A 13,440-nucleotide genomic window follows, 5' to 3' on the forward strand; every position below is an offset into this window, starting at 1 on the left:
GTCATTAGTTTATTAATCACTCTGTAAGACAGATTTACAGTGCTCTGATTGGATGGAGTTGCTCGGCTGACATTAGGGTAGATCCTGGCGTACAGCCTGGGCTGGGCTCCACCTCCGTCAGTGTAAATGTATCTAACCATGCAATGAGTCCCTCACGTATGTTCATATATGAAAGAAGAAGACGTACGTCAACATTACGTCTCAGTTTATCTATACGATCTTTATTGTGGTCTCATTATAAGAAGTTTGGAACTTTTCTCTTATCTTATCTGTGGACGTCTTTCTCACTACGAAAGCTGTGAAACGTCAGAAAACAGGACGTAGATCAGCCACAGAAGTCTGAATCAAGATTAAAGTGTCATCGGAGTATGAAAGGTCACTGACTGGGTGATTTCGAGCGACGATGGGTGAAATGACAGCTGGTGACTTGCTTTTGTACCAGGCTGTGAAGCAAAGCCAGGCGTGTTTACGCGTGGGTCTGTGGGCTCTGATCAGGAACGAGCCTCACGTGACGTTTACAGGAACTGTACTGATGTAACCATCAGTCCCATCCTGAGCTCAGATATAACGTCATCTCCTGAGGAAACCACGCCACGTGGCAGAAAGCTCTGGAAATGTTTGACTACAGAGTTGCAACTATAATTTAACTGCACTCGTAACATGCTCTCGTTTAACGCCAGTGTTATTGCAAAGTGATGGAAATACAAAAACCCACACGGACAGGACAGTGAAATGTCAGAGTCATCTTTTAAGGCCAGATTTGTTGCACATTTCCTCATAAATTCACAGACAAATGAAAAGACAGTTGGACCTGCTCACAGGAAGCAGCTGCACGATCAGTCAGGGAGAAGTGGTTGTGATCTCGCAGGATTCAGATCAGAGAGAGAGATGACGGTACAGTCAAAGCCCCGTGAGATGTCCATCAAGCAGCCACGTGGTCACTCTGTCGCCACAAACGCCGTCTTGCCTCCACGCACTGTGCGAAGGGAGCGCGTCACCGGGCTCGGTTAATCTCTGTGTGGCCGTCTGATGTCCAGAACAGTGTGACGATTCAGCAGCCGTGAGTGTGCCGGGGTGGATCCCAAAACTCCAAACTTTGATCCGTTTGCCTTCTAGTGACACCAGAGAACCACACTAGCTTCAATACATTCAACAACGACAGTAAAGCAGCTCAGCAGGACTCCCAGCTGACTCACGAGAGACGGAAACACTCAGTGTGTGTTCAGTAAGGGACTGTGTGACAATGGTTAGTGAGGAGGGGCTGCAGGGGTCGGCGTGCTCTGCACTTCTGTCGTTTGCTCAGGAAAACTTTTAATGATGTAAAAAGTTTACATTTCACAGAGTCCAGTGTTTCATCTTAAAAAACGTCATACTTTCACAGATTACACCCCCAACACACACATTACATGTCATGGAAGACACGGTGAACGCAGCAAGAGTCACAATAAGAAGCAACGTTAGCATGATCATAAAAAACATCATTATAAAATCTTTTCAGCCATTAAATCATTTTTGGGAGATACAAAAACCAAACCAACATATTTATATAAGCACAAAATGAATGTTGACTTAGCACAAATCAGTTTGAGGAATGTGTAGGAAACAATAATAAAACGTAAACCATGGTTATTCTATTAAAACCATTTCCCCTCCGCACCGCCATCATTTTCTCACGGTCTCTAAGATCACAGACGACACAGGAACCTTTCATCTCCTGCTTTCATGATAAAAATCTCAAAATTAACGTCACATCAAGATCATAAGTGAGAGCGCACTGCCCCCCAGTGGTGGAGAGCAGTAACTACAGAAACAAGAAAAAGGATCATGTCTAAACTAGAAGGCACACATCTAAACACAGACATATTTCTGTCTCCCATCATTCTCATATTTAAAACAATATATTAATGTTTGATTTCAAACACTTTGCTATGTAAATAAGTTCAATTACCAAAATGACAAATCTTAAAAAAAGCTCTGGTTTGTAGCCAGTTTCACCTCCACAACACGGTGCAGCTTCTGCATGATTTCAAGCATAAAAAGAAAATCCCAAATTTCACTTAAACTGCATATTGTTCATTTAATGATGATAATTACAAGATGAGAAACTCTAGAAGCCTGGAGGTCACTGAGTGGCGTTCTCTGATTGGTGGGTGAGTCAGTGGTCACAGAGAGGTACGGGCTGCTGCTGTGGTCACTCACAGTTTGTATGGAGGTCGCTGACTCGTCTTCAGACATTCACTAACGACTCACCGATCATCTAAAGGTGGCCACAACAATCTGCTCGCAACCAAAGCAACTGGAAGGAGGTTTGTGGTGTAGCGTCCTCTTTGCAACCCCCACAAACGCTCACAGACTGATGGGCCATCAGGAAGGCTGCATTTAGTCTTCACAGGTTAAAGAGGCTGAGGGAAAAGGATGACACGTTTCAGATGTTTTGGAGCTTTGGGATCCACACAAGCCCTGGATCAGTAGATGGTTTGAACTCGTCCTCTAAGGCTGAACGTGAGCTTGTTGGTGAAATCAGTATCAAGGACTTGACTGGTTCCTCAGTGAGGTCTTCAGGCACACCTCACCCCAAACAGACAGGTCCAGTTAGTCCCTCCAGTTCTGTTTAGCTTCCCTCAGCCTCAGCACCTGGACCGCTGCATTTGCCAGGATCGAGATCAAGTCGCTGACTCCCAGAGTGACGGTCAGTGCCTGAAAAGCTTCACTGTTGTCCTGGTACCTTTATAGTCCTGCAGCTCCTCACAAGTAAACTGTCAGTCTGGTGCAACACTGTGAGGGCTCGGTTTACCTGCAGCTGCTACGGTTATGATGCAGAAATGACCACGAGCTGACAGACGTGAAGGTCATTTTACAGGAAGGAACACAAAGCTAAAAACTGAAGGTCTTGAAAGGTTTTCCCACATTGTGTCGTTACCAGATCCCGTCCATGATGGAACCAGATGTTATTTATGTCGAGACATATTCTGTTCACACGCTTTTGACCCTGGTGTTGAATAAGCGAGGTTCATGCAGGTTCTGCAGCATGCACTGGAGCTGTTCGCAGCCACGTGTGCAGCAGCCTGGATGTTACACCTCAACATCCTGGTGCTTTGCTGGAAAACTACAGACTGACATCTGCTGGTGGGGACAAAGTATTTCAGGTCCTGATGAAGACAAGTCTGGTCTGTGGTGAACGTGATGCTGAGTCTTAAAGTGAAGCTCCAGCTTTAGCAGAGGGTTAAAATATCCATCCATCTTCTTCACCACGTATCCAAAAGTCGGGCTGTAGCCTTTTCCAGCCAGGAATGTGGGCTAACTCGAGGGAAAGAAGAGACTCGGACGGGGAATAACAGCTCCCCGTGTGGACGCGGCTGAAGTCGGATAAGCAGATAAAAAACAGGATGGGTGGATTTTTAATCTCATTTTTCCACATGCTGCTGTGTCCCATTGTTCTGGCATGCAGAGCACTTATCGTGTCAGAGAAGGAGCAGCAACGTGCTGCAATGGGTTTAGGCTGGTGAGTGACGCTCCTGTACCTGAAGACCTTCACTGTGTGGGCGGGGCCTAAAAAGCACTGATGAGTCTTTGACAGGATTCACAGTTGATTGGCACCGTTTTTGCAGCAGCACTGTCGGCTGCGAGAAGCTGCAGACGCAGACGCGCCGGCTCTGGCTTGTTTCTCCTGCTCGGGTAGAATGGCAGTTGTGGTAAGATGGTCCTGGTGGTGGTGGGGGTTGTAGGGCGTTGGGTGGAGGACAGCCGGCTCGGCCGTGGTCAGGACTCCCCTCTGTCCTGCGTGCCGAGCGTCGCTACAACAAGGCACTGGGAGACACTGATGCTGACGGAGGAGGGGGCGAGTCGGAGCGCGTCAGCCAACAGTCTCCGCCCTCCTCCTCCACACTGGTGTACAAACTGCTGACACGTCCCTCTCAGGAAGTCGTGCCCCGAGCGTCGGGGCTGGAGAGGACACGATGGAGGCGTCTGTCAACTCTGATGCTGAGTGTAGATGTGCAACTTAAACATAAAACACACAAGTTTGTATCCCTGAAGATTGCTTAAATGAGATTTGGCACACTGTGGTACTACATTATTGGGTGGGTGGGTTGTGGGAGGAAGGGTGCTAACTGATCACAGTGGTCATAGAGTCCAGCAGAGTCCCTGAATCCAGGGATTTCGTTTTTGCAGATCCCTGTGGGGACGTCTCGTGTTCCTGAAATCACACAGAAAAGAACCAGACGCTGACATTTAAAAAATACCATCTTTACTGTGTCTGTGGATGTGGATGTGGATTTTACCTGTGCAATGAAAGCTTTAGTCCGATGGATGCTCAGGACAGGACCTGTTCACCTCAAACCACTCGTCGATACAGCTGCAGGAGAGAAAACAAATGGGAGGAGTCAGTGAGACAGCGTGGAGCGTGAGAAGAGCGATGCTGCCCGAGTAATTCCGCCACGATGCACCTGACCACACCCACGGCTACTTTCACTTGTTCGTGTGGTACAAAGCACTGTTAGCACTGGAACATTTAACCGTGCACCTTCTCTGGCATTAATAAAGTAAACCTCGTAGAGCTCATGAAGTCCATTTGGCTGCGTCTGGCGACACCTGCTGGTGTGCAGGAGCCTCGTCACATGAACATGTAGTGGACTGTGTTGGACTTGACCCACTCAGGCTAAAGAAAGCACACGTGTTTCCTCGTTCAGAGCACCACAGGGTTCTGATGTGTCGAAAAATGAAAGAAGAAAGCAGGTAAACACTTTCCTCCTTCAAATGATCTGAATTCAAAACATTATTATTAACTATCAGCAAAACATGCTTTACATGCTTATATATCCTGATGTATTTATGTAGAACACCTGTGTCAGTTCATTAAGAACAGATAGCATTCATATGAACAGCTGAAACAAACTTCCTGTTGGTTCGTGAAGCCTCAAAACCTCAGGCTGACGGTTTTCACCACTGCTCTTGGTGCCTTGAAGGCTGATGCAACACTCGCATTTCATTAGCCAACGAGCACCCGGTTTATCCTGCTTTCTGACTATGGCTACGTCCACACGTACCCGGGTATTTTTGAAAACGCAGATTTTTCTGTGCGTTTGCAGCTTTCGTCCACACGTAAACGGCGTTTTTGGTCACTGAAAACAGAGATTTTTGAAAACTCTGTTTTTGCATTTACGTGTGGACGAGAAAAACGGAGAAAACGGAGAAAACGCAGCGTCAAAGGTGTGCGCCTTTTTTGACGTCACACTGTGCGCCACGTTATTGTTTCGGTGAAATGAATTTCTACAATACTGTTACTGTTAATTGTTCTCTCTGCAGTGTTTAAATGCTTACATATACACACACAGTTACTGTCCCTCCACACATACGACTCGGTTCTGCTTCTATGCCCCAGCTTTGTTTACTTTTTCCCACCGAGGCTTCTAGACTTCTGATTGGCCAACATTTCTGCACGGTTAGGAATATAGCGCCACCTGTTGCTTTGGCATGTTCCTAGCAGCGTTTTCCTTCATTTCTGCCTTTACGTGTGGACGGGATTATTTTTTAAACAAAAATGGAAAATCTCCGTTTTCAAAAATACCCGTGTACGTGTGGACGTAGCCTGAAACTTACAAAATGAACCTCATGTCTTCTACAATCTGACCTCAAACTACCAGCTGAGACCATAAAGTCACAGCAGCAGCCAGAAAAGGCCAGATTCATATTCAGTTATTAAAAGAAGGACTAAAATTACCACGTGGCTAAAAACTGCAGCCACGATAAAGTCTGGGGTTGATTTTAAAACAGTGAGCTGAAACCAGCTGACAGGCCAGTTCAGTAAATACTGAAACTAATATCAATAAATCCACTTTAAGCCCAATCTGGCCCTCTGTGAAATCATGTGACAGCACGACAGTGTGCATGACTCCAGTACTCGTCCCTCGCCGTCAGCATGACTGTTCTTTTTAACCCTGAACCTCAATTTTGCATCAGTTTAAACTGACACTGCTGCTTCCTCTTTCTGTTATAGCCGTGTTTGCGTGCTGCTCTCATTTCATGGTGAGGGACGAGAGCCACACACCACTATGCAAAACACATCCCTCCTCTGAAGCTCGCTAAGGCTTCAGCAGTCAAATCAAGTGGGTATCTCCCAAAGTGCTCGCTCTTCTGTTTCACCGTCTCTGACTGATCTCAGGAACACTTTTAGGGAGGAACTAAAGAGGGTTTGTTCAGTGCAGCCAAATAAGAGTGTGAGACTGGAGTCGGTAAGATCAATAAGAACATCTCACCCAGCATTTCTTTGTCTAATCTTCACAAGTCGTCACTGTGATGGAAATGCAGACAGTGACGTGGCTGAAGCAAGCTTGTACTTCCTTAAAAAGACTTCCTGACACTGAACTGTGTCGCTAATGCCGGGCTCACACTGTGCGATTTTTGGCCCATTTTTAGCCGATTTTTGAGTCGTGCGACCAATTTGGCGATCGGCCCGATTTTGGCCTTCATCGTGCATCGTGTAGTATACGTGGGGTAACGAGAAGCGATTAACACCTCATGACCAGCTCCCGATCATCAATCGCTTGGTCGTGAGGGTGTCACCGCAGTTTCTCACACTGCGCACGCGCAAACACAAATGTCAGCGAAAAAGACGGCGCAGCACGGCGGCGCAGCACGGCGGCGCAGCACGGCGGTGCAGCGTGTGATCTGGACACAAGCGATGGAGGCACTTGTAGAACTTTGGAAAGCTCATCCGAGCCTTTTCGATGTGGCCTCACAAAATGATCACGACCACAACAACCGTGAAAATAGTTGGATAGACATTGCTGCTCAATCACAGCTGATCATGTTTTTCATTAGCAATTTAGCAAAGTTGATGGTGGTGTGTGTCTGTGTGAGTGAAAGACAGAGAGGGAGAGCGAGCGACAGAATTTCTGTTATAACCTTCATGTTATGGACGCACAGTGTGAGCACTCAGGTCACATAGTGTGAGACGCTGCATCGTGACCTACGAACTTCTAACCCCTGCGAGTCAATCGTGCAGTTTGAGCAGGAGCTGAATCGCGCGACTGGAAAAAATCGCACAGTGTGAGCCCGGCATAAGGCCACACCTCAGCTGGGACCACTACACTATGACTGTGCTAGTAGATGAAAAGGAAAACAACGAGGTTCCAACCCTTTATGGTAGATGCAGAGGCAGGGCAGGCGAGCGATGGTGTCTCCCTGTTGCAGCTCCTCCAGGCAGATGGCACATTCTCCTGCATCCCGAGGCAGGACATCCTCTGGAACACACACACACGCACACACACACACACACACACACACACACACACACACACACAGGCACGATTGGGATTATAGGATGACTCATAACACAACACACAGCCTCTGTTGGCAAAACAGAGCTGCAGTAAAATCTAGTGTGTTTAAACCAAAGTGACCATGTGATCTTTCTTAATCAGTGGTTGTGTGAGTGTAAACGCAGAGACGTGCAGGTTTCAGTTGTACTGTAGGTTAGTATTACAGCACACACACGTCCTCCATACTGATTTTGACAGTTCAACAATTATATTTACATAAAAATAAAGGTCATCCTGACAAAACTGTTCAGAGATACCAACAGTGGGGACACATTCAAGGTTTGTGTTTACTCGATGTGCACGGTGCTGCTCTTATATCTCAGTCAGGACTGTTGTGTTTTGGGAAACGCAGCTCTGTCCTTGGTCCTCCCTGTAAGAAGATCTCAGCACAGAACACAGCAGCATCAGCGGTAATGATATTATTACTGACAGCATTGAAAGAGGTGGAGCTGGGCTGCAAAGTGGCTTGCAGATATGCAACAACTGCTGGTAGGCTAAAACGGCTTAAAAAGCCCAACCTGTGAGGTTTATGCAGGAGGGGATCAGCTGATATGGGCAGGCACTGGGATCAGCTGATCTGCCGGGACGGCGTGGAGCTCGACTTCATGACCTGTTGCCTGATTTACATAACGCACAAATGCATCGTCCATGAGATCTCTCCACGTATTCCTTTAAAACTTAAGATCTTGACAGTGGCACAAGAAATACGCAAACACATGAGAAAGGTTTTGGTGGCAATCAGAGGCAACATGATTAGGATGTGTGTTGCACGCTGTTCTGGATGATCGTGATGTGTAGAGACCTAAAGTCATACTGTTCAAGCAGCTGAAATTTCTAGATTTCCCTGAATGCACCACGACTTTGTCAGAAGCATTGAAATCTTTATCTATCAGTGTTTCCACACTCAGTTTTGTACTGTGGGCAGGAGGCCGCCGGACAGCCTCCACCTCTGCTCAGCGCTCCTTACAGTGTGCGAGGTTACCGTGTGTGTGCTATGAATAGCATGAGTCCGGCTCCAGAGTGGAACTCAGCATGTGCACCATTAAACCCATCACCTGCAGCAAAACACACAGTCATTAGGATTGGCCTTATGTAACAGTGGATTAACCCACATAGGCCTGCAAAAGCCTGTTATTATGGGCAGCAGCACATGGCGTCCAGCTCAGCTGAGGGCAAAAGCATCTTTAACACGCTGACAGTCTGGGCCGGGCAGCCAGTCAGTGAGAGGTTTGTAATACTCATGCAGATGATGTTTGCTTCAGCTGCAGAGGGCCTCTGTCCTGCCCCGTCAGTGAGGCCGCTGTCTGTCTGTGCATCCACACGTATGTTTGTCAATTCTGCATACGCACGCAAAAGAGCGTGGGCGAGCATGAGAAACTAAATTAAAATGCTGGTAGCTGTCAGTTCTCCCTCTCAGACTCCTGGCAGATGCACTTATTGAATCAATCTGAAAATCCTAGAGGATGAGATGATGTCTTTTTGAGTTGTTGGACATCCTGCATTTTCAGACAACTCATATTTGAACTCGTTTAGTAGATGCAACTATGGTTTCAATGTGAAAATCCCACGTCACCTTGTTCCTAAGTTATGATGTTCACAAAGATGGTTTCCACCCAGTGAGCTCACATTAATACCCCACCAGGCCTTTACAGGTGACGGGCAAAATCTGCACACCGTGTTGAATCAAAACCAGCGATCTGTTGTTACCGTGCCCCTGGGACTGTGATGCACACGACCCCAAAACCTGCTGATAGAGCAGGGCGATATGACCCAAAATATTTATCACGATATACATTTGAAAATTTAGCGATAACGATATAACTGACACAAAATACTTTACAACTCCTGAACTTTATTAGTGCAAAAAAACCCATCAATGTATTTTCACTTAAACAAGCAGCTGTTTTTATGTGCATTAAAGTTATATAAAAATGTAACAGTGCAAATGCAAATTCTTTGCTGACAGTTTAACCAAAAGGCATTTCCAGTGGAAATTGGCCGACATATCCTCAGCATAACCATGTATAATATCCACAAAACTTAAAAAGAGGTTATACACACACAATACGGTAACATTATGTTGAAGCACAGTACGTATCACTCCGCCAGGCTCCGCCTACGATAGCCGTAATGCTCCGACAATCCATCAAGCGGTGCGGCTTCGTAGCTTAGCAAAGTCGTACTGAAACATTTGACAGATTTTCGAGCGCCGTGCACATAAAATCGTTTTGAGGTCAGTAAACACAACCAGAGTTCATACATAAGGCACACGGGATTGTAAGGGACTCTGTCGACTTTCAGAAGAATCAAAGGATTGATTTTAAGTGCGCCGTATTTTCCAAACAACACGGTAATAACGACGGCCCGCTAGCATGCGCTACCAAAAATAGTGCTTTGTTGTGTATCTGACGGACGAAAGCTAAACCAGTTCCACACCAGTGAAGCTGCAGCATTTTTATAAACCAGTTCTGGTTCGTCTGTTTCATTCAACGATCCACTTTCGCTCTTCTCATTCTCCGTCGCTGCGATGCTTTTTCCACCATGTGCGTATGTAAACAAAGGCACGGCGCATGCGCGTTTTACCCATATTCTATCGCCATGTTTCATTTTCTTATCGTTGCCCAACATTATACCGGTGTTACCGTGAACAGTATGATATGGCCCAGCCCTAACTGCAGACATATTTACCCTTTGCAAAGAAGTCAAACCTTTCCTTCCAGCTCTTCCTCCTCCAGCATTCACGTCTTTAACTGAAGAACTGTCTATTGTCTTAATATTGGTTTGCACACTAGGATGAACCACAGACTGTATCTAAAGGTTGGAGGCAGCCACCGTGCTATTACCAAGGGGAAATCTCTAGAGCTCAAACATGAGCCGTCGCAGACACAGAACACACCGCAGTTCCTTTAATGCCACTCAAGAGTGGCTCCTAGAGAGAGTGGGTCTCCACAGTGTTAAAATGCATTAAAAAGCATTAGGGCAAAACAACTAAAACAAGACAGGAAAAACACTTTAGCCTCCGAGGATAGTTTTCCCCTCTAACATGCACAAGATCCCCAGTTTGAGACTGTGAGGAAACACAAACCCAGATAAACAAGAGAGCTGTGTGAGGAAGGGCACGCAGAGTAAAATCTGTGCCAAATCAAACACGCAGATCCATCCAAGGCCTTGGACAAGAGGAGGTGATCAACAGAGCAGCTTTCACCGCACCTCTGAGCTGCAGCTTCTGCCTCTCGGGAGTTTAGAATGAGCAGCTAGCGACAGGGATGTGTGCCAAACACAACATCACGATATTTCAGAGGATTCTCACAATACATTTGCTGATATGGGTGTTATTAATTCGACAGCATAAACACAACAAGCTGCCTTGAAATATTTGATAAAAACTTTATATATTGCACATGTAACTTTTAGTGGAATAGTTTATTCAGCAGTGTATTCAAGTATAAAAATAAAAATCCTCCCTCTGTTCTTTGAATTGAAAAAGTCAGCATAAAACATAAATAGTATTACAAAATAAAATCCATCCATCTTCTTCTGCTTATCCGCGCCGGGTCACGGGGGCAGCAGCCTAAGCAGAGAAGCTCAGACCTCCCTCTCTCCAGCCACCTCCTCCAGCTTGTCCGGGGGAACAGCACGGCGTTCCCAGGCCATCTCTCCAGCGTGCCCTGGGTCTGCCCCGGGGCCTCCTCCCTGTGGGACCTGCCCGGAATAACTGGCCCAGGAGGCATCCTTATCAGAGGCCCGAACCACCGGCTCCTACAAAATAAAATCCACTACAGAATCTAAAATGTGTGATCCTCGGGAAAGTAGCTGGTCTCACGGTTTGAGGCGCACAGCTGCTGTTAATATAGCGCACAGTCAGACTGAGGTAAGGCTGTCGTACAGTGTTCTGTTCTGTACCTGCTCGTTGATATCCAAAATCATTTCCCAAACAGGGAAGTAGCTGCTCTTCGTCTGTAACGACATATTTGCCTTCACCTTCACAACTTAAATAACTTTGTGCTGCATGACCCACGTGAGCACAATCCACTGCTTAATGGGGTGACGTGTTTACGCCATGAAACAGCACATGATGATTAGGGATGGGTATCGTTTAGGTTTTATCCGATACCAGTACCAAACCGGTACTTTTGAAACGGTGCCGGTGCTTAAACGGTGCTCAAACCGGTGCTTAAAGAATGGAGAACACAAACTTTGTCCAAAAACCTCTCATGTTCAGCTGTTTTTTTGTAAAAAGATAACAATGTTAGCCTTTTCTGCAGCTATGGGGCATATATGGTATCACTCTTGGCTGGAAGCAGCTTAAACAATGGAAAAAAACACAAACTTTGTCCAAAAACCTCTCATGTTTAACTGTTTTCCACTTTTTCTTTGGTCATTTTAGCCTTTTTGTCCAGGGTGAAGGGAGTATCTGCCATCAAACAAGAAGACAGCTGCATGTAGCTATGATGATGTTTGCTAGTTCACCTTACATGCATTAATGTAATAACGTGGTTAGCCTACTCAACGTAAATTACACACGAACAACATTAAGCTACTCACGCAGAGAAGAACGGCTGCTGCTGCATCATCATCCTCATCATTTCTGCTACACTGGCAGGGCTAGGGGCCAGGACTCTCCTCTTCGGGTTTTTGGGGGATGTTGCTAACTCCGGGTCCGATAACAGGCACCACACCCGCAGTAGATGTGCTCGGTGTGAGGTCTCGCAGCAAGCTATCAAATACGACGCATTTCTCGGCTTTTAAAAAAACGCTATGCGTCGCCAGGTGTTTCATCAGATTTGAGGTGTTACCTCCTTTGACAGTATCACAGTATCAGCTTAAAGCACTTGTTGCAGCTGCTGAGTTTGCATCTTTTGCTGTGAAGTACAGCCAGACTTTGACCGCTTCGTCTTGGGCATTTTTAATCTGTAGCTCTGCTCTAAAAGAACGTACGTACCTGGACCCGCCTACTATCCTCGGAAACGTAAAATGATTGGCTAGAATTCAAAGTGTATCACAGCTCAGGAAAAAAAAAAGCGCCGAAATGTGCGCTGCTTTTCGGTCTAGTTACTACCGTTTACCGGTACCCATCCCTAATGATGATAGAAGTATATGAGGTGAATAATATCATATGGCCCATGCCTACGAGCGCTTCCTCTGACAGTGTCATCAGTCTGTCTCACAGCAGGTTAGAAACCAGGACCGAGGTCAAGGAAGCATCGCCGGCTTCAGCCAAGCCGCACCTGTCATCTTATAAACATGCAACAGCTGCTGTGTTGTGCGTCCATGTCTCGAAGCAGCGCCACATACGTTTAGGGAGCACAGGTCTGTGTGCATGTGTGTGAAAATAAATAGCAGTTCAAGGCCAAACCCAGCGTGCAGTGACACGAGGCCTTCACCTTTACTCCGTCTCTGCTGTGCTGCTGCTTTCACAAAGACACACTCACAGCATCAGAACAGACTCGATGGTTACACTGTTGTTACCTGCACCTGCTTGTGTGTGTGTGTGACATAATGAAAGGTTGTCCTTGAGCGACCAACAGCAAACGACTGAAAGGAATATAAACATGCTGATTACAGATCTTCACAGTCACGTGACTGTGTGTGAGTGTGTGGTAAGAGTGGAAAGACCTGAACAGCTTATTATTTTCCTAGAAAGGCCACAAACAGCAGGGAGCGGCTGTGATCACTGAGACAAAATCACACAGGGTAATAAGAAACATGGCAAGCTCAGCAGAGCTGCTTTGCTTTACTTTTTGATACACGTGTAATGTCACAAAATTAAAATATTCCCTGCTCAGGCTTTAGACCGTGCCTGTCATACTGTGATCATTTTAACATCGTATAAAAATGTCATAATAGAATATCACTACAGCAACACCATGCATTTACTTTCCCCAGTCGGTGCAGCGAGACAAGCTCGGGCATGTCTGAAAGCAAGAGCCATGTTAGCACCTAAAGGGCAGCTTGTTATGAATCTATGCAGTGATCTCCTAAACGCACCAGGCGATGCCACCAGTGAGCAACAACCAGGCCCGTCTCACAGTACTACATTATCCCAGTAGATCACCTCGCAGCTTCATCACCATCTGGCACCTTCAACTGGAAAAAGATCCCAGTGGAGAGATTATATATC

The 13,440-nt window shown here is 46.3% G+C and overlaps 1 protein-coding gene across 2 annotated transcripts in view; it reads right to left on the bottom strand.

Moving 5' to 3' along the window:
• Positions 1 to 728: 728 nt before the first annotated feature.
• znrf2b (zinc and ring finger 2b) overlaps positions 729 to 13,440 on the bottom strand; it is a 52,093-nt gene continuing 39,381 nt past the window's right edge. Inside the window, exons 3-6 of one of the 2 annotated variants that reach the window (XR_015718417.1) lie at positions 7,136 to 7,241; positions 4,281 to 4,354; positions 4,111 to 4,195; positions 729 to 3,999 (exon numbers count right to left, since the gene is read on the bottom strand). Coding sequence is in view for 1 of the 2 variants with exons in the window: in XM_087837147.1 (XP_087693273.1) it covers positions 4,297 to 4,354; positions 7,136 to 7,241 (164 nt within the window). In the remaining variant the exon portion in view is untranslated. Of the gene's footprint in view, positions 4,196 to 4,280; positions 4,355 to 7,135; positions 7,242 to 13,440 lie in introns of both variants that reach the window. The other variant, XM_087837147.1, reaches the window with a different exon arrangement.

The sequence above is a fragment of the Neolamprologus brichardi genome, unplaced genomic scaffold (assembly GCF_056152115.1).
Source record: "Neolamprologus brichardi isolate AB-2024 unplaced genomic scaffold, ASM5615211v1 NODE_ptg000008l+_length_2720982_cov_1, whole genome shotgun sequence".
Classification (NCBI taxonomy): domain Eukaryota; kingdom Metazoa; phylum Chordata; class Actinopteri; order Cichliformes; family Cichlidae; genus Neolamprologus; species Neolamprologus brichardi.